Source organism: Cnephaeus nilssonii, assembly GCF_951640355.1.
Source record: "Cnephaeus nilssonii genome assembly, chromosome: X".
NCBI classification, from domain to species: domain Eukaryota; kingdom Metazoa; phylum Chordata; class Mammalia; order Chiroptera; family Vespertilionidae; genus Cnephaeus; species Cnephaeus nilssonii.
The window spans coordinates 87,675,724-87,695,341 of record NC_137071.1 but is presented as its reverse complement, the minus strand read 5'-3'; the positions used below and the strand labels follow the sequence as shown (position 1 = coordinate 87,695,341).

The 19,618-nt window shown below is 40.6% G+C and overlaps 1 protein-coding gene across 3 annotated transcripts in view; it reads right to left on the bottom strand.

Annotated features, from left to right (window-relative positions):
- Window positions 1–1,056: 1,056 nt before the first annotated feature.
- LONRF3 (LON peptidase N-terminal domain and ring finger 3) overlaps window positions 1,057–19,618 on the bottom strand; it is a 40,696-nt gene continuing 22,134 nt past the window's right edge. For all 3 annotated transcript variants that reach the window (XM_079764479.1, XM_079764477.1, XM_079764478.1), the window contains 6 exons: window positions 16,056–16,170; window positions 13,498–13,619; window positions 11,207–11,365; window positions 10,376–10,538; window positions 9,194–9,343; window positions 1,057–6,497 (listed from right to left, as the gene is read on the bottom strand). In XM_079764479.1, the coding sequence (XP_079620605.1) occupies window positions 6,342–6,497; window positions 9,194–9,343; window positions 10,376–10,538; window positions 11,207–11,365; window positions 13,498–13,619; window positions 16,056–16,170 (865 nt within the window). In that variant the 3' untranslated portion in view covers window positions 1,057–6,341. The remainder of the gene's footprint in view (window positions 6,498–9,193; window positions 9,344–10,375; window positions 10,539–11,206; window positions 11,366–13,497; window positions 13,620–16,055; window positions 16,171–19,618) is intronic.

Genomic DNA, 19,618 nt, shown 5'->3' with positions numbered 1-19,618 from the left:
TTGCTCCTATCTCATTTTGAGACTGGAAGTTCTTTCCAGAGAGGCATCTTTGGCTCTAGACAACTGAAATTTGCCAGAGTGGATCCAAAGGAGAGGAAACAAAGTGTCTTTGGCTTTGCTCAAGGCTTAGGGGACAACTGCAAACAAGACATTTTTAGATGATCCAACACAGTTCTCCAGAGAGAGTTATGCCAGCATTCTGGGCAGATGAACTGCTTTGGAGGGAAGATTGCTCCTTTGACCAGAGTGTATACTATCCCATGAGAGCCGGAATGTGGCAGACTGGGCACAGAAAGGCAACATCCAACAGAGCCAAGCATTCCCTCTGGGACCTAGTTGGGGAGGAGTTTGGATTTTTCTCAATTACCCAAAATATCCTTTTACAAAGAATAAGGTCCAGCCCAAGTGGAATTTTCTATCATTTCATTTTTTTTAATTGTCCCACTCCCATGTAATTTGTTTCTTCAGTGGTAAAATAGAACCTGTATAAAGCTGTCAGTGGCATAGGATAAAATGGGTCCTGGAAATAAGATGAGTTGTTGCTAAACTCTCTTACTAGAATCAGTTTGGTCAATATTGTTCACTGTCCCAGTCAATGTTACCAATTTTCCTGTCGAAAGATTCACACTTTGGGCCTTAGCTTTAGCCTATTGTTGAGAAACTGTTTAACTAAAATTAAAATGTGTAATTAGCTTTCATAAACATTTTTATAATGCTAAAGAAAACAGAGTAGGTAGTGTGCTCTGCTTTAAGCAAACCCAATATATGAATGGATTTACAAATAAACTGGGAGTAAATTATTGTCAAAATTCTTCAGCATAATTTTTTTTTTAACAAAAAGCCTTTCTGGTACATTTTTAAAACCAATTAATCTATAGCCAGGTTTTCAGAACACATTAATCAGCTCACATCTTCCTCACTGTCACAAAGAGCTTGCTATCTGAGTGCAGGCCTATTTCCTTGAAAGATCTTCTGGTCAAAAATATTACAACCAATAAGAACACGAACAAAATAGATGTTTTAACAGTTTTCCTTTGTATTCGGCTTCCAACAAAATTAAAGTATTTTGGGTAACATTTGCCCTAACATATAGGTGGAGCTAGGTTAGATACAAAGTGAGACAATAGAAAACATTTTTTAATGAATAAACAGCTTTTACAGAGACTGTCTATATTACATTGTTATTGCAACATAGATGAGCTGAAACTTTTCTTTGTACGGATTTGGAGGAAAGAAAATCTTAAAGAGAAATCAAGCATATAGAGGTAGTTGAATAGCAATATGGCAGGAAAAAAAAAGCATTATCTTAATTCTCCTTTCAGTTCATTATAGTATGAGAGTAAAATGGCTGCTCAACAAACAACTGGAATAACAGACATTTTTGCCGCTGTTTCAATGGGTTGCTTGATATTTTGCTCCTGGCATTACTGAGAATTGCATAAAATGATGGAACTAGTTTATCTAAGATAATCCTATGATTCCACGTTGACCTATTTGCTTTCCTTTTATTTTGTTTATTGTTGTTGCACTGACAATAGATGCCTGTTAAACAACTTTTAAAATGATGTGTAAGCTACAGTGTTGCTTTGTAAACTTGTTTATCACATTTGCTGTGACAAATTTTTAAAAGGCTACAAAATCATGAAGCAAATCTTCAAAATGACACCAGGAACAGAGATTACAGGCACTTCTCTCTCAAGGTAAACTTAGTGCATTTGCAAATACCCAGTTGTTAGTGAAAATGTCTTCATTTCACCTCTGGATGTGCATAACCCAGATTATAAAATAGTTGAATGGCGCAAGCTATCATTCTTGGAGGAATTGAACACATACATTTTACACAGCTCTTTTTCCTTCTTCCTCTCTGCATTCAGGGAGGGCCACAAATTGCAGCCCATGCAGCCAGTTGCTTTTCCGACCTGTCTTTGATCATAAATTAAAACCTCAATAAAAAAAATTCTGCCTGTAAAAAAATTGAATATTCTAACCATTACTATTATATGTATTTTTTAATTCAGGGGAAAAATCCACAAGCTGGAGAACTGGCTGAAAAATCTGTCCTTATCCATTATTTCAGCTGCTTTCTATTTGCATGTTTAGATGATCCATACCTCTGCTATGATTCTGCCTTGGTAAATGAGAATGGATGCAAAGTCAGCATGTTGGGAACTCAAGGAATAAGTCCCTGAATAAAACTCCATCTTGAAAATAGAGTTGGCTTAGGGAATCACAGTCCCCAGTGGATTCCAGCCCATCAACAGTGTGCAACCTGTTGACAGTTAAGAGACCTCTGGGTGCTGTGAGCCAGCCTCAGGAGCTCCATTGCTCCAATAGCCAGTCACACGGGATTATCTGAACCCATGCAAGCTCCACAGGCAGAGCTGGAAGTGCCCCATGTGCAGTGATTTGACTAGCCCCACAGATCTACAAGCAGTCAGCCTTCAGGAAAGGCAAATTTTTGAAATACTCAGTTCCCTGCCCCCAACCCCCAAGCCAGGGGAGATCACTCTTTTTTTTTTTTCTGAGTTGTCTACCGAAAATTAATTTTATCAGATTCAATTTTCTACATTTTGCTGTTTGTTAGCTAGCAGCAGTAATACAGTACAAAGCAGAAAGGCATGTTTGCCTGGTACCTAGTGTACACACACACACACACACACACACACACACACACACACACACACACTAATCTATTAGAAAAAGACTGGGTCCAATAGACAGGAAAACCTAACCAAATAAATGGCACTGTCTACCAAGGAGAAGTCTTTTCCTTCTGGTCTAAATTTAGCTTTATGTCTCTGTATAATCTTCATTCCTAAACTTTGCTGCAAAATCAACTCATAAGAGGTGAAAATGGTCACGTCTAACTAATTACCCTGCTCAAGTAGCTCCCAAAGAAAGCCAAGGCTGAGCCTTGCATCCTGCCTTCCACCACTACTAAAACAAAAGCTTGCTGTAAAACCACCCAAATGTGTATCTAAGCTACTGAGAGCAAAGTAAAATTTTTCCTTGTCAAGATCTACATTTGCTGGAGGTAAGTACTCACTTAACATGAAGCATTCTATGGTTTGGAATTTTATTTTAAAAATCCAAACTTCCCTTTCTACCTAGATTAAGTAAAAATATGTTGGGTAATTTAATTTTACTTAACCTGCAACTTCCCACTGTGAGTTTCTGGGGTGCTTTTGAGTTGATTGTCATGTCTATTTAATAAAATTATGCATAACACAAACTATTTAAAATGTTAAAAATCTGCAAAATAATGGGTTCAATAACAAGCTTGGCTACTTACTGGCTGACTACACTGAGTGGCCAGATTATTATGATCTCTGAATGCATAATAATTTGGCCACTCAGTATATATATATATTAGAGGCCCGGTGCATGAATTTGTGCATGGGTGGGGTCCGGCCAGCCTAGCCAGGGGGAGGGGACATGGGTGGTTGGCTGGCTTGCCTGCTGGTCGAACTCTTGGTCGAGGGGACAATTTGCATATTAGCCTTTATTATATAGGATATACACTGAGTGGCCAGATTACTATGCATTCAGAGATCATAATAATCTGGCCACTCAGTGTATGTTACTTAGGCAAAGTATTTAACATTGCAGAGCCTCAGCTTTCTCATCCAATATGGAGACGATGTGATCTCACAGGGCAGATGTGAGAAATAAAATAATTTAACAGGCTCATGTATGTGAAATCACCTGGCTCAGTACCTGGTACGTAGTAGGTTCTCAATACATTTTTGTTGGGGCAGCATAAAGAAATACAATGACCTAAGCACAAAAGTCATAGATTGTAAAATTCACTCACCCTGGCATAGCCAAGATTTTCAATACATTTTGGAGAGCAAGGAGTGATGAGTTGGTTATTCTAATGGAGCTAAAACTTAAGGCTTCCATTTAATTAGAAATTTTAGATCTCCAAACAATACTACATTTTAACTCTATTGAAATAAGAAAAATTTGCTGACTCAGAATTCTCCTTTATCCCTGAGCCTTATTTGTTTTCTAAGTCTTCTCACTTTCCAAAACAGACTTGACCCCAAAAGGAACTATCTGTAAAGCATCAGATTATGGTACAATACTTAGTGGTGCAACTGAGTTTAAAGGGGCTAGAAATGGGTATTGTGAATAAAGATAGCATTATATGCAAATATAGGGCCCTGAAGAAATTCCGTAACAATGAATAATCTAATCATATCTATTATTTGTTGAGTGTCTCCTATATGCTAGGCAACCTGCTAATTGGTTTACATATATTACCTAATTTGATGTTCATAACAACTCTATATGTGGTATTTATCATTACTATTTGCCAGATGAGAAAACGGGGGCTCACAAAAAAAAAAGTTAAATCACAAAAGTAACACATCTATCAAGTGGAGATGCTTATGACCCTTTTTTTTGGGGGGGGGGGTTACATTTATACTAGATAATAGGAAACTGTTATGACCACATGGTGTGCACCAAGTTGGAGGGGTAGTCTGTAATATAATGCTCCTGGAGTCTTGCAGCTTTTGCTTGGGCAGTATCCATGCCTGTCCTTCCATTCTTCATCAGCCCAGTCTGGCTCCAAACATTAAACCTGGTAACATGATGCTCTGACAACATAGCATCCATTAAGAAAGTGCAGATTATCTCATTCTGCCTTTTCTGTTTCTGGCCACAGGTGGTGATACAAGAAGTCAGTGATTTCTTGAGGCATTAACCTCTCACCTTAACAGAATGGACAGGCTTCAAGTAAACAATGCACTGCTGCAGTTCTGAATCATAGGGTAGAGGAGGATGGTCATTTTCTTAAATGTACAAATGGCATGATTCACTTCTTCCCTGCCCTAATCTTTTCACTCGTCATTATAACACTCCCATACATACGCCATTTTTCAGGTTTTCCTGGCACTAAAGGAACCACACTAACTCTAAAGCAAGCTAAACCAGGGCTCACTCTTACCTCCTTACCCACCATTCTTCCCTATATTGAAATCTTTGGCCCAATGCAACTAGGAGGAAAGGCAATTGCTAGATAAAATCATGAATTAGCTTTTTGGTTCCTTTGAAAATATTAAAAAACCAAAATGATAGTTTGGGTTTTTTTTTAAGCATTTTACCTTTTCTACCAGCTTCTTTGCACTTTTCATAATGGACAGTCCTTCATCTAGTATTTCCACGCATGCTGGCCAGGCTGTGGCCCTCAGAACCCTGAAAAGAGGCAGAGTATGGAGGCTAGTTGGGACTCACTGTGACATGCCAAACTGAAAACCATTTCCTTAGAAGGGTTAATTATTATCTTGCCTAAAAAGCCCATTCCTAACTGAACTGGGGAGAGATTAGAAACACAGAATTAGATCTCCCAGATAAATGTATGCAATAAAGGACACTCTTCTGACTCATTGCTTCATTCTAGAAAAATAATTCCTTCAGCCTTGCTCTGTATAACACATAGAAAATGGATGGTTTTACTTTATCCTGGCTTATTCTACAATCTATGGCAAATCCCTTAAGTATTTTATACTGTTATTTTAAGCATCCAATTGGATAGATACAAAAATGGTTTAAGAACTGGGATCAAACCTAGTAAAAAATGGTTAAAGCAAAAATGGCACATTTCTAGTATTGTTACTTCAAATCCCTTAAGTATTTTATACTGTTATTTTAAGCATCCAATTGGATAGATACAAAAATGGTTTAAGAACTGGGATCAAACCTAGTAAAAAATGGTTAAAGCAAAAATGGCACATTTCTAGTATTGTTACTTCCTTCTAGTTACATGGTTAACTATATCAATAAATAAAGCAAGTGAATTCAGTAATGTACACTTAAATAGTTACAAACATACATGTAGAAAAAAGGATACAGTAGTGCAAAAAATAAATTATTAAAACAGAAAGGAGTATAAATATTATTTTATACAATGCTTTATAAAACCTGAACTATTTGGAATAGGACCTCAAGTCAGTGAAATAATGCAGCAACATTATTAGTATCTTTGCTTCACATTTCAATCACACAGTCATTCACTGATGAAAGAGAATTAAAGCAAAACCACTTTAAATCTTTCAGAAAATTTTATGTCAAAAGCAATTTTTTTCTGGGCTCTTGAACACCTCTGCTGTGGGTATAGTTGTGCAGCGTGTCAAGAAATATCTTAACACAGAAAGTTTCTAACAAGTCATATTCTTTGGTCTTTCAACTGAATTTCTCTCTGTAATCAACAGCAGGGTAATGCCTCTATTTGATACTTCCTTCAGTTAAGATGTTATTGCAATTAGATATATTTACAAGATGACTCCCCTAGGCAGTAGAGAGGGTGAAAATTCCTCTTCATCAATCCACTCTCACTAGTTTTGGTTTCGTGCTATAAAGGCGAGGATGCGCCGAATGCCATTCAGTCTATCCTTCAAGGACCTCATTGCTAGGAACGGAAGCTGAGCACGGCTTTCCAGTGGCAGAACTGCTAATATCCACCAGCACCAGGCTGGACCATTTGGGTTAATCTGCAACAGAGAAACAAAATGATTTCATCTTATTCCTGTGGAATTGACATCAGTGTGCAGGTTTTCAAAGTAGCAAGGTAAATATCCCAGGTGAAACTGCTTCTGTGTGTAGCAGAGACTGATAATTGCCCCTGTATCTATTTCCCCTTATCTTAGCTGGATACATAGCCACCCAGAAAAAGACAACATTTTTCAGCCTCCCTTGCAGCTAGGTGAGGCCATCAGACAAAGTTCTGGCAAATTAGATGTAAAGGGAAGTGATATGTGTGACTTCTGGGTCATGCATGCCCTAGGAAGGGGGCACATGGCCTCCACCTTCCTCTTCTCTCCTTTTCCCCTAGCTAGAACATGGACATGGTGATCAGGAGGACAAGGGCAACAGTCAAAGGATGGTAGAGCTTTGTGAGGATGAAACCTGTAAGGATGGAGTGATCTCATAGAACAGAGCTGCCCTAGGCCTCCAGGACATATATGCCTGCTATCTTGTTTAAGCTAGATATTTTTGGTAGTTGTTAAAGGAAGCAAATCAGTATCCTAACAGATTCACTATACTTTCTAGCCAGTGTGATTTGACAAGCTGGAATATCCACTACTCAGTCTCTTCCTCTTCTAAGATTCTATTTAAGATCCTTCATACTGATGCATGCAGCTTGTGGGCCTTCAATTTCCATGACCCCTTAGGCTTTGCATGTCTCTTAACTCACTTCATTTCCCTGCTTCTGGCTGAAGGCACTATAGTCCATATATGCTATGTCACTATATAGGGCCACAGTTACAATTAGCTTCTCTCCTGAAACTAAGCCTATGATGCATAGCCCCAAAACCCAACAATCCCACTTCACAAAAATTCCAAAAAGGAGACATCTGTAATACTTTCAACAACAAAGATAATACAAATAATAATAAAAATAAAACGCATTCCCATAAGAAATGTATCCTGTGCCCAGGATACATTTAGTGAAATGTATCCTTTCACTAAAGACCTTTCCCATCCCACACAAACCCTTCACCAAAATTTTGTTTGTCAGCAGCTGCCCAGGCATGCATTTTAGACATTGGTGACTTCTCTCCGACTAAGCCCGAAAGGAGCTTTCTGCCCCCAATTTTCTGAAGGCTGGTTTTAGGACTGTAGTGAACCACATTCTGGTCAAATTACCTACATGTGGGATTATCTGCCTCCAAATTGGTTCACTTAATTATGCCCCAAACCTCACTGCCCTCTTGGCTTCTCTGTGTCTCCAGCTTCATTTGGATTCATTTTTGTCCCTCACTGCAGTCTGTAATATACTCTCCCTCCTATTATCAGTTTTGAAGATTAGATGGACATATTCTGAACTTTCTTTCCCAGGATAATTAACCTGATGTTAATATCTGTGTCTGTTTCTAAGAAGCCTTCCCCCGAAACTTAGAACATTTTTATTAATGGTACCACTGGAGCTGCCGCACTGACTGGATCAAACTGGATGTAATTTTGGCTTTTTGTTTGTTTGTTTGCTAGTGCTGCTGCTGGCAAAGCAACACAATAACAGTCCCAATAAAAAAGGAAATGAAACCCCAAGTTTCAGCTTTCTGTTACTGAGCCTTTATGAATCACTCTGTAGCATGTGTTGTTTTTTTTTCTTTCTGGTAGAAGATGCTGTTATCATTGCTGATCGCTATCTTCTGCCTGACCCGGGGAGAATGCTTTCCAGAAGGTGAAAGGGAACATTAAGTTCTATCATGAGCTTGCTCAGAGCTCTGCTGTAGTCCTGAGTCACAGTATCCCAGAGCGAGGAACTGGGTTATTTATTGGGAAGCACTAATTGGCCTTTCTCCCTTCAACATTCATGATGCTTTTTCATGGGGAAAGGGAGCCACCTTTGTGGTCTGGAGAGAGCAAGACATTTCAGCCCAGTAGGAACAGGCTGGTTTTTTAAAGCCTCAGGATGCAAGAGAAAGAAAGAATTTAGAGATCTCTTCATCTATCCGCTTCAGTTCAAAGATGGGAGAAAAGTGGAGAAAGGGGAAGGGACTTACCCAAGCTCACACAGCTAGAGAGGTAAGTAGGACTAGTCTTTTGGCAGGGACATCAGAATACACATATTCTATTTTATTATTGTGAGAGAGTCAGGAATGTGTGTAAGCAAAGAATCCAGAAAGTTCTGGGGGGAGGTGATGATATAGGAGAGCCAGCTCAGAATGTGGGAAAGGTGATTGTGGGGAAATATTTGGCTAGGATAGCTGGCCCTATTTCCTAGCTCCTGAAACAATGTGGGTGTTGGTGGTGGCGGGGAGGGAGACAGTTATGAAGCTCCCTGGAAGTGGCAGCCTTTGATCTCAGCTTCCAGGATACCCTTCTCTTAAGCCTGGCCTTTATGTGAATCTTGTCACCTGAACACATTACCATGGTGTGAATCTGGACTCCCTCTCGAGGTTCTCCTGTTGATGGTGTCTGTGCTCCCATCTCTCACCTGACTTATCTGTCAAAACCTGTCTTGGATCCACGTTCTTACTGCTGTACTTTAGTTCCTGGAATTCTGACCTGGGGTCCTTTTGGTCTTACCCCTGATGCCTAATGCCCAGCCACACAATACCAGATTAGATCCATCTTGCTCCATGCATTTGATTTGCTAGATGACCACACATCCATCTAATCACAAACCTTAGGCTCTCTCATCTGCTGGGGGCAACTGATTACAAAGAGACACTTTATATACCTGAGGATCCGCATCTTTGTCTGGCATTGGACCAAAGTGATTGATTATCCGATTCCTAAGAGAATTTTTGAGCGAATGAAACCATGATGATGCTTGTTCATAGACACAGTTATGTAATCCCATGAGTTCAGCACAATCCTCTCCTAGAACCTGAAAGTATCAAAGTGGAAGTGAAACATTCTGTACCTTCTCCATCACTCCTAGAGCCACTATTGGTACCTGAGTCTTTTTGAGCATCCATCCTGTCCCCCTATGGGAAGGCTCACCCACCCAGCTTTCTCTTGTGTGGAATGTGAAAGGCTCCTCAGCCAGATGATGGACTGTGTAAATACTGCTGAGGGTGGAGGAAGGAGAAAGATTTGGCTGGGCAGACTGGCTGAAACAGCAACACATATAGAAAACCAGAAATGCAAACTGGCCTGAGTGGAGGCTTGATCTTAAACTAGGTTATGCTGGCTTATGCCTCTATCCTTTTCATTTTTGACATCTGCTTTCTCATTTCTTACTGGTAAGAGAGACACGAATGTGCCTGTGTCTCACTTTATAACTTTATCTTCCAAGTTGAATATATTTTTTTTCATTGATCAAATACTTATTAATAGTGTCCTACGTACTGACTGTAAGTATAAATGAACACAGGTTCATCTCCTCTTCTGCCCATTAGTCCAGAAAACAAAGGATTAACTGGACATGTCATCTTCCTGCCTTAGAGATGATGTATTATTGGGAAGAGCTCTTAGCCAGGTTGCCCATTTTGAAATACAAATGCATGTGTGAATATCTATAATTATCTCAAAAGAAAACATTTTAAAATATAAATAAATCGATAAAGCAATACACATGTGTAGACCCTGCTCCAGATCTATCCTTTGGTACCCCTGGCAGAGACCTAACTCTTAGCTGAATGGGCCCAAGGGTTGGTCTGGCTTGACATTTCTTATCCACGAATGTAACTCAGCAACTAAGCAGGGAGAGCCAGGACGGGGGGGGGGGGGGGGGGGAAGTGCTCTCACTGCCACTCTACAACCCAATGACAATCGGCAGCATTCAATGTTGTGGCACCAATTTGATGAGAAATCCCAAGCCCCCCAAAGATGCTAAGGGATCTTTTTGCAACCATCTCCATCTGCCAAGCCACAGGAATAACCTGGCTTTGGGATTCTTGGCACTAGCCACCCTTACCTTTTGGTCTTCAATATATTCAATATCGGCTGTGTTGTAGCCATCCCGCTGGTCCTGACGAAGGACCCTGAAGCGCCTCTTGCCTACACTGTCAATCACTGAGCGGCCATCAGCAAAGAACTGAACATTTCTGATCTCTAGGATGCAGCCATATTCTGCAAACCTGTTTATTGGAAATAAAGTCAAGAAATGGAAATCTCCATGAGTTGTTTCCCTGGCCTCACCAAGCCATTTCTACACTATGCTGTGCCTCAAGGGACTTCTGCCTATTCACCTGTCCCAGGATCTATAGCCACAGCTATACAACAGGCTGTGCCTGTGTGAAAAAAAATCTTAATGTATTAATATAACTGCTGGTATTTATTGAGTACATTCTATGTGCTATGATACTATGCTCGGTGCTTTGTGTGCATTATTAACTCACAAATCATTCCAACAAACCCAATGATGTAGGCATTCTAATTATACCCATTTTTTAGATAAGGAAACTGAGTCACAAAAAAGGTTAAGTAACTTGCCCAAAGTCAAACTTGTTCCAAGGCTGAAGCCAAAACATGAACGCAGGCAATTTGACTCCAGAGCCCACCCTCAAAATAAGTTTTATAGTATATGCCACCCACTTAACAAAAGAGTTATCCTGAGGTTCCTTTAAATAGGCAGCCTCTCACATACTGAACTAGGAGCTAGAGGAACCCTGATCCTTACAAATGCCTATGGTCATGACCTGGCTAAGTCTCCTGAGCTGTACCTCCCAACCTCCTGGAAAAGCCCTAAGGAAAACCAAAAACTTCCTCCACCCACCTTCCTTGACTCACATAGCTCCTCACTTACCCCTTGACAGGATCTCCAAGGCACATGCCGAACTGTCTTGTGCCTGTCTCAATGCATCTACGAATCATCAGACGGTAGCAAGGCTCAAATATGTGTAGGGGACAAGGAACGGTGGGATAGGCCATAGTACACACGAAAATAGGCACATTCTTATTTAAGCTGTAAGGAAGAGTAAATGACACGATTCTCAATGCAATGGAGCACAACACAGAAAGGCTGGTCACATGTCACCATGTGGTTCCCCCACAGGAAAGTAAGGAAACATCAAGTGTTTGTTGTTGTTGTTGTTGTTTTAAAATATATATTTTTATTGATTTCAGAGAGGAAAAAAGAGGGAGAGAAAGATAGAAACATCAATGATGAGAGAGAACCAATGATCAGCTGCCTCCTACACAACCCACACTGAGGATCGAGCCCACAACCCAGACATGTGCTCTGACCGAGAATTGAACTGTGACCTCCTGGTTCATAGGTCAGCGCTCAACCACTGAGCCATGCTGGTTGGACGGAAACATCAAGTTTTTATGGCTGATAAAAAGTACTGAAATGCACCTGATGCTGTGGACTGAGTCCCATGATGGGGTTAGCCTAAGGGCTGAGGTAAAAATGGACATTCTGCACAATCTAATTTGGCTAAAGTTCTCTATCTAGTATATTAACATGGTAGGTGACAGTTATACTTCATATTTTTTTCTTCTTTCATGCTGTCCACTCAACAATCTCTCCAGGTGTCTTGCTGGCAGTATGGGGAAGGGTACTGGTGGTATAAGTGGGCCCAGATCTCCAGAGCAATGGTGGGACATTCTCTACAGAGTCACCATGAGCACCTCAAATTTGCAAATCCCCTAGAAGTCTGCATGGCAGGCCCAGCTGGGAGGAGGAGGGAGCAATGGGAGGTGGGAGTAATTTAGCCTAGTGATGCTCAAATACACCTGTGCAGCAGGATCACTGAGGGCCCTTATATCCAGACTAGCAGGCTGCAACGCCCCCAGAGACCCTTGTGCACCAGCTATGGAATCAGGACCCAGGAGTTTGCCCTTAACAAGTGCCATGAAGGTTCAGACACAAAGCCTGAGGGGGTATCACCAACTGGGCCGGCTCCTCCTAGACCCTGTTCTCTTATTTGTCTAATAAATCCAATATAAGAACAGCTGAACCTATCAATAGGTATAAGACCATTTGCCCAAATCTCAAAAGGATTAAGTTTAGGATGCCTTTAAATAGAAATGTAATATATTTCTCTATAGTATATTCCAGTTTTTGTTAATAATCTCACTGCTTTCTCAAGACATTAAATAATATTCGAGAGGAGGGCTCAGAGAGATTCAAGACAAACTTAGGAATCAGAAATAAAGATAAAGATGCCCTGAGTAGATGTAATATAAATCAATGAGGGGGAAAAAAGGATTTAATTTCTAGCTTCCCAGGAAAACATCTTGTTCAAAGTGAGAAGGACATTCAGACAAGTTGGTGGCAGTATAGAAATGGTTCTCTACAGGGCAGGCATAAAACCAGAACAGTTTTTGCCACCTGGAACCTCACCCCCAGAATACTGTGAGGATTCCATTGGGGTTGAGACAGGAGGACAGCAGTATGAGAGGCAGAAATTAGTGATTGCCTCCTGCTTTGTCCGCTAAGTGAGCTGTTCTTCCAGCCAGGCAGAGAACCTGGAGCCCTACTTGCATTCCCATCCCTACCTTTCACCTCTCATCACCTGTACATGGCAGAGGACACAACACTCTTACTATTACCATTTATTAAGTATTTACTAGCCACTAATTCATTTGATCCTCATAACAAGTCCATGAAGTAAGAACTACTATCATCCCCAAACTACAGATGAGGAAACTAAGGCCCAGAGAGGTGAAGTGACTTGCCTAGTACATTCACTTTGTGGCAAAACTGGGTCATAAGCCCAGGTCTGGCTGACACCAAAGTTGTTAACCTCATAACACCTCCTTATGTATTTGAAAACAGTCTTCTAGACACAAGCTACTTCAACTGACTCCTGCCAGTGGCACCCAGTTACTAGTGCCAAGATCTGACCTGGCAGTGGTTTGGCTTATGCTTCTTCACCAGTGTACTGGTAAATGTTGAACAACTGACTTTCTGGGGGTGGGGGAATCCCTGGTTTATAGAATTTGCCAATTTACATGGTGCAAATACTCTCACCATGGCCAACTTCAAGCTACTGACATGGTATCACTGAATGAGGAGTTAGGATGAAATGTGCATTCAGCTCTATGAGCTGATATGAGTAAAACTGAAAATAGAAACATGCATATACATACTTAGAAAGTTCTTCCATTTCCTCTTCATAAAGCCTCTTTCGTTCACTGAGTTCTTCTGGAAGGAATTTGGCTATTAGCTCTTCCATTATGACGTTTTTGCTGTACTTTCTTGATGCCAAGCACTATATGAGGAAGGAGGCAATTAGATATTATGCAGTCATCAGAAAAACACAAAGCACTTCTTATGCAATCAGTAGAACAGTCAAATTACCCACATATTGGAGTAATTTGGGCCCACACATTAGCAGCTCATACTATCATAATGTATGTATTCTCTGGGTGTTAGAACAGTCAACAGTATGGTGATTACCAGAGGGGAAGCAAGGGTGGGGGAAGTAGAAAAGGGTAAAGGGGGGATAAATGGTGATGGAAGGAGACTTGACTTTGGGTGGTGAACCCACAATACAATATACAGATGATATAGAATTGTACACCTGAAACCTATATAATTTTATTAACCAATATCATCCTAATAAATTCAGTGAAATTGATTATTCTTATAATTAGAAAAAATATTCTAACAAGGGAAAAAGACCTGCATTTATGTTTTAAAAATCTCACTGCTTTCTCAAAACACTGAAATCGAGATCATGTTCTTGTCAAAAGAGGGGAGAAATCTTTCCCTTTCCATTTTCTGATTATTGTGTTTGAAAGCTCACAGAAACAGTCTCCATCTGAGACATGCTGAATGTCTATGGTTAAAAGGTTCAGAGAACTAAAAAGTAATTTTTAATCATTGATCCTTTCCTGCCCTGCCTCACCCCCACCCCATCCCAATGCTTGGCTTCTGGATATTTCAAGCCTAAATATTTTTTTGTTCTCTATCTTAAAAAAACACACAACTAAATACTGGTGATTTTTAAAAAAATATACCATCTAGTTATCACTGAAGTTATGTTATAAACCATGATTTCAGAACTGAACTCAGGCTCAATTGTCACTATTACTCTCCTCCCAAACATCCCTATCACATGCAAATCCAGGCATCTGTAAGTACAGGGCATTAAACTGTTTGGACCTGGCAATAAAACATCTGCCGAGAATTGCTCACTATGGAAGCTACCCACACATGCCCAGCAGTGGGAGTTCCTGAGTATAAAATTGCTACCTTCAGACAATTTCTCCTTTCCCAGTATGGGCTATGTTTGTCTATTCTGCACTGAATATGATTGGAATAAGATATTTATCTCTCTGGGAATGGTGTAAGTGTGACCCTTGTGAAAACAAAGTGATAGATGATAATATCTTCTAGCCCCTAAGTCTGGGACCCCACAGCATCTGCCTCCAGGATGCCTTATCAGCCACTGCCACTGTGTGACTGCAGGAGAACCACCTGATTTGCCCAGTCCTGATCTTGGGGTAAAGCAATGACTCAGGAAGTAGCCAAACCAAGAAGGAGGTGACTGCTGATGCTCAAACAAAAACCAGGAAAGGCATATACTAAACCGTTAACAATAGTTTTCTCCAGGTGAAGAGCATAATGGTAGACTTTTCTTTTTTCTGTTTATCTGAGTGTTGCAGTGTTACCGTAACACAAACATATTATTTAAGTATAAGGACCATGGGCTTCTCACATACAATCAGGCCAGCAAATCTCACCCCTTTACCTAGGCAAGGATGATGCTGACCCTTCCCCCAACCCAATCATGCCCTCAACGTTGTCCCGTGTGATTATTTCACTCTATTCCCTTCATTTAAAAGTTGGGGTGTTGGGAAAGCTCAACATGTGACTTCTCTGGACCTGCGTTCACCTAGAGGTAGTCTTGTGTCTCCACCCTCTCCTCAGGGATGACAGGGGTCAAGCAACATTAATGCTGATTGTAAAATGTGGCATACAAGTCCCTGAGGGAGGGAAAACAAGATGGACTCCTGGATGTTCTTTTTGCTAAAGAAAATCCCATCAGGCTGACTTGAAAAATAAGGTGGCAATTTGTGTGATTCATTTTAGAGGACCTAGAAGCTTCAGAGTTTTTCAAGTAGCCAAGGATCTGCTAATAAATAGAGCAGCTTCTGAGGGGCAGAACAAGGACCATATTGAAGGTCCATGAGGTTTCTGCAGCCTTAGGAGTGATCTCTTCAAACCACAGTATATGAGGGGCAAGAGCAGGCGGGGAGAGGTCAATGGGGGGAAAAAGGAGACATATGTAAAAGTTTCAACAATAAAGAATTTTAAAAGCACACACAGTATAAATGTTGACAATAAAGGGACATCAGGGCTCGTCTAAGTCCAAGCCCCGAGAGAACATAAAATTCACACAACATTACAGTGAATTGGGTGCCATGATGGGATTAGAACCAGGATCCATGTTTATCATCAATTTAATACTTTTGTTTCCAACATGAACTTATTTCATTACCAACAGTTCATAAAAAGCTAGACGTTGCCTCATTTTTCTGAAGGACAAAGTGGAGAGGGGAGGAGTAACTATAAGACAGGAGAAAGAGATAGATGGTCTAAGGGAGTATTTTGCCCCAGCACAGTACAGTGGCTTGGGATCCAATAGGACACTCTCTTAAATACCCAATGCCAATCCGACCAAAAAGAAATAATATTTTACCTGTGAAAGACCATCTTTGCACAGTGGACATTTCGCATTGTGGTCTAGGCATCTCTCAAGACATTTCAAACAAAATGTGTGTCCACACGGTGTTGTGACTGGCTCATAGAATAATCTGAAATTTAGAAATCAAAATGGAAGAAAACTGCAATCAGACAAAAAAAAAAAAAAAAGACAGGGCTACTTGAATGTTAAGCTTTTATAGTATTGTTTGGAAAATTCTGTATGTTGCGGTGAGGTGTGTGTGTGTGTGTGTGTGTGTGTGTGTGTGTGTGTGTTTTTAATCCATGCTGTTTTTGAACTTCAAAAAGGCATTTGGTTTTTATTTCTGAGCTGAATTGTAAAATAATGCATTTACTAAAGTTTAGGACATAGATCATTTTGTAACATTAGTTCTAGCTAATCTCTTCTGGGGCATTCATATTTTTTTCACTGTCTAGAGATAAATACCCAGAGTGTCTGCATAGATTCTATTCTAAAACATTTAGCCAACCTATTCATCTGAGTGTATGTAAACACACAGAGAGATAAACACACATTAATACGTTAACCCATTTAAGTACTTCATGTCACATTACAATGGAAAACGACTTGGCTTCTTTGCTAACCTTGATTCTATTTTTCACCTAAGCAATGTCTATTCCCTGAAGAATTTTGAAATTGCACCTGTAACGAACATATAACTGCCTTTTTATATGGATGAATCATTTTCCTAGGGGTGGTAGAGTATTATTGTTAACTAGAGGCCCAGTGCATGATTGAATCATGCACCTGTAGGGTCCCCTACACGCTTTCGCTTTGGATCGTGGGGGAGCTGGGTGCCTGTCCGCTGGTGCACCAGGCCTTTCAGAAGCCTCCGGCGCTGCGGAGGCTTCTGAAAGGCCTGGTGCTGGAGCAGACAGGCACCCAGCTCCCCCGCTTTTGATGGTCCGTGGCGGGACATGAGCTCACAGCCCCAGAGGCCCCTTCTGTTCTGCAGCACAGCCATGGCGCAGATGCTGAGCTCGCGCTGCTACTGGCACACGAGCTCAGCGTCCTGCCGGCCCAATCGGCTACTCCGGCCACCCCGAGTCCCGCCCCCTGCGCCTCCCTCTGGCCCAATCGTGGGCGTAGCGGAGTGATGGTAATTTACATATTACCATTTTATTAGGTAGGATGTGCTTACTGATAGATACAAGCATATATACATATATGCATATGCATGCACATACACTTCAATTAAGTCCTATTTTAATTGTTTTGGGGGGCTCTTTTTTAAAAGAAAATTTCAAATATGTGTTTTTTTTATTTTTTATTTTAGAGAGAGGAAGGGAGAGGGAGAGAGGAACATTGATGATGGAGAACCACTGATCGGTTGCCTTCTGCACAGCCCCTACTGGGGGTCAGTCAAGCCCGAAACCTGGGCATGTGCCCTGACCAGAATCAAACGCAGCGACCTCTGGGTGCATGGGATGATGCTCAACCAACTAAGCTCACCGGCCAGGGCTGGTGGTCTTTTTAAAAGCTATTTTGTACATTGAGAGATTCATGAATTTACTTTGCTTAAAGAAAGGCTCACCTCAGCAGAACCACTGGGCTGGGGCAGCTGAAAATGATGGTTCAGAAGTGGGGCTCCCACTCACCAAGAGGACAAAAAGAACAGAAAGATCCTGACCAGACTATTTTGACCTTACAAGTATGTCAGTAGAGAGAAAGAGGCGGCCAGCTGCACAGCCTCCTCGTGTGGGCATGGCTGGGAAGTGCATCAGCTACCTGGTCAGAAAATAATATCAACAACCTACCAACTCTAAAACAATTACTGATTATTCAAGTAGAACAGAACATGTTTCTCTTAAGTTAGATACCAATTACTGCAATTTAAAAAATCTATCACTAGCATAAGCAAATTCAGCACTAAAAAAGATCAAACGCACTAAAAAGTTAAACCCTATGTAAAGAAAAAATAAATTAAGGCAAATTTTATCTATATAATATCTTCTTTTCTAACAATTATGCAGAAGTGCTCAAGTAACATTTCATTGTGCATTTAATAATGACACGTCTTTTTAATGAACAAAATCTCTAACCCTGGGTTTCAATATAGTATAACCACTATTTTTCAAGTACTTGAGAAAAAAAATTAAACCAGAATGAAACAGATCTAGGAGGGATTCAGTCGCTTATCTACATGTACAGAGCCAACTGTTTGGCAGATGAAAGGCTCTCCAACTTCTACTTCCAGTTGTGTGCTCTTTCTATTAGAACAGTGATTCTCAATCGTTTCTGTACATGAGAATCACCTGGGGAGCTTTTTCTTTAAACAGCTTTACTGAGGTATAATTGACATGCAATGAATTGCACACACTTAAAGTGTACAGTCTGATAAGTTGTAACATCTGTACATGCATATGAAAACATTTCCACAATAAAATTGTGAATATACCCATTACTCTCAAACATCTCCTCATGCCCCTTTCTAAACTCTCCCTCCTGCTCCTCCCCACACCGCCCATTACCTGGGGGACTTTAAAAAACTACAGATGCCTGCACTACACCTGCAGAGATTCAGATCAGTTGGTTCAGGGTAAGGGCCAAGCATCAACCAGGCGTCCTCAAACTACGGCCCGCGGGCCACATGCGGGTGTTTTTGCTGTTTTGTTTTTTTACTTCAAAATAAGATATGTGCAGTGTGCATAGGAATTTGTTCATAGTTTTTTTTTTAAACTATAGTCTGGCCCTCCAACGGTCTGAGGGACAGTGAACTGGCCCCCTGTTTAAAAAGTTTGAGGACCCCTGATCAAGACTTTTTAAAGATCTTCAGGTGGTTTTAATGTGCAACTAGAGTTGAGAATCACTGTATTACACACTCCTACTAATCTCTGCTGAGTTGTATCTTCTGTATTAGTCCCAAGACCTCATTGTCAATGTCACCTGTGGAGCTTTAAAAATATAGACATGCCGAAGCCTCACAGGGTAAAGTTTGTCATTCAGCAGGTCAAGGGGAGTGGCAGAGATTTGATTTTTTAAAAAATACTCACCTGAGGATATTTTCCCATTGATTTTTAGAGCAAGTGGAAGAAAGAGGGAAAGACAGAGAGAAACATCAATGTGAGAGAAACACATCAATTGGATGCCTCCTGCACGTGCCCCAAGCAGGGCCCAGGCAGGGGCGGAGCAGGTACGTGCCCTTAACCAGAATCAAACCCAGGACCCTTCAGTCTGCAGGCCAACACTCTTTCCACTGAGCCAAACTGGCTAGGGATTTTTTTTCTTTTCTTTTTTTCCTTTAAACTTTTTTTAAAGAAATTGTGAGAGATTCATACAATGGGACACTATATGTACACTAATGAAAATGAACAAGCTCTACCTACCTGCAGTAACATGGATAATTCTTAATACTGAGGTAAAGAAGCCAGAACAAAAGAATATATTTTGAATAATTCCATTTATATAAAGGTTTTTTGAAAAACAGGCAAAACTAAATTATACTGTTTAGAGATGCATACATAGTAGTAAAATTATTTTCTTTTTTAAAAGAAGAGATGAGTTAAGATAGTGGTTTCAGGAGGAGGAAGTTGTGATTT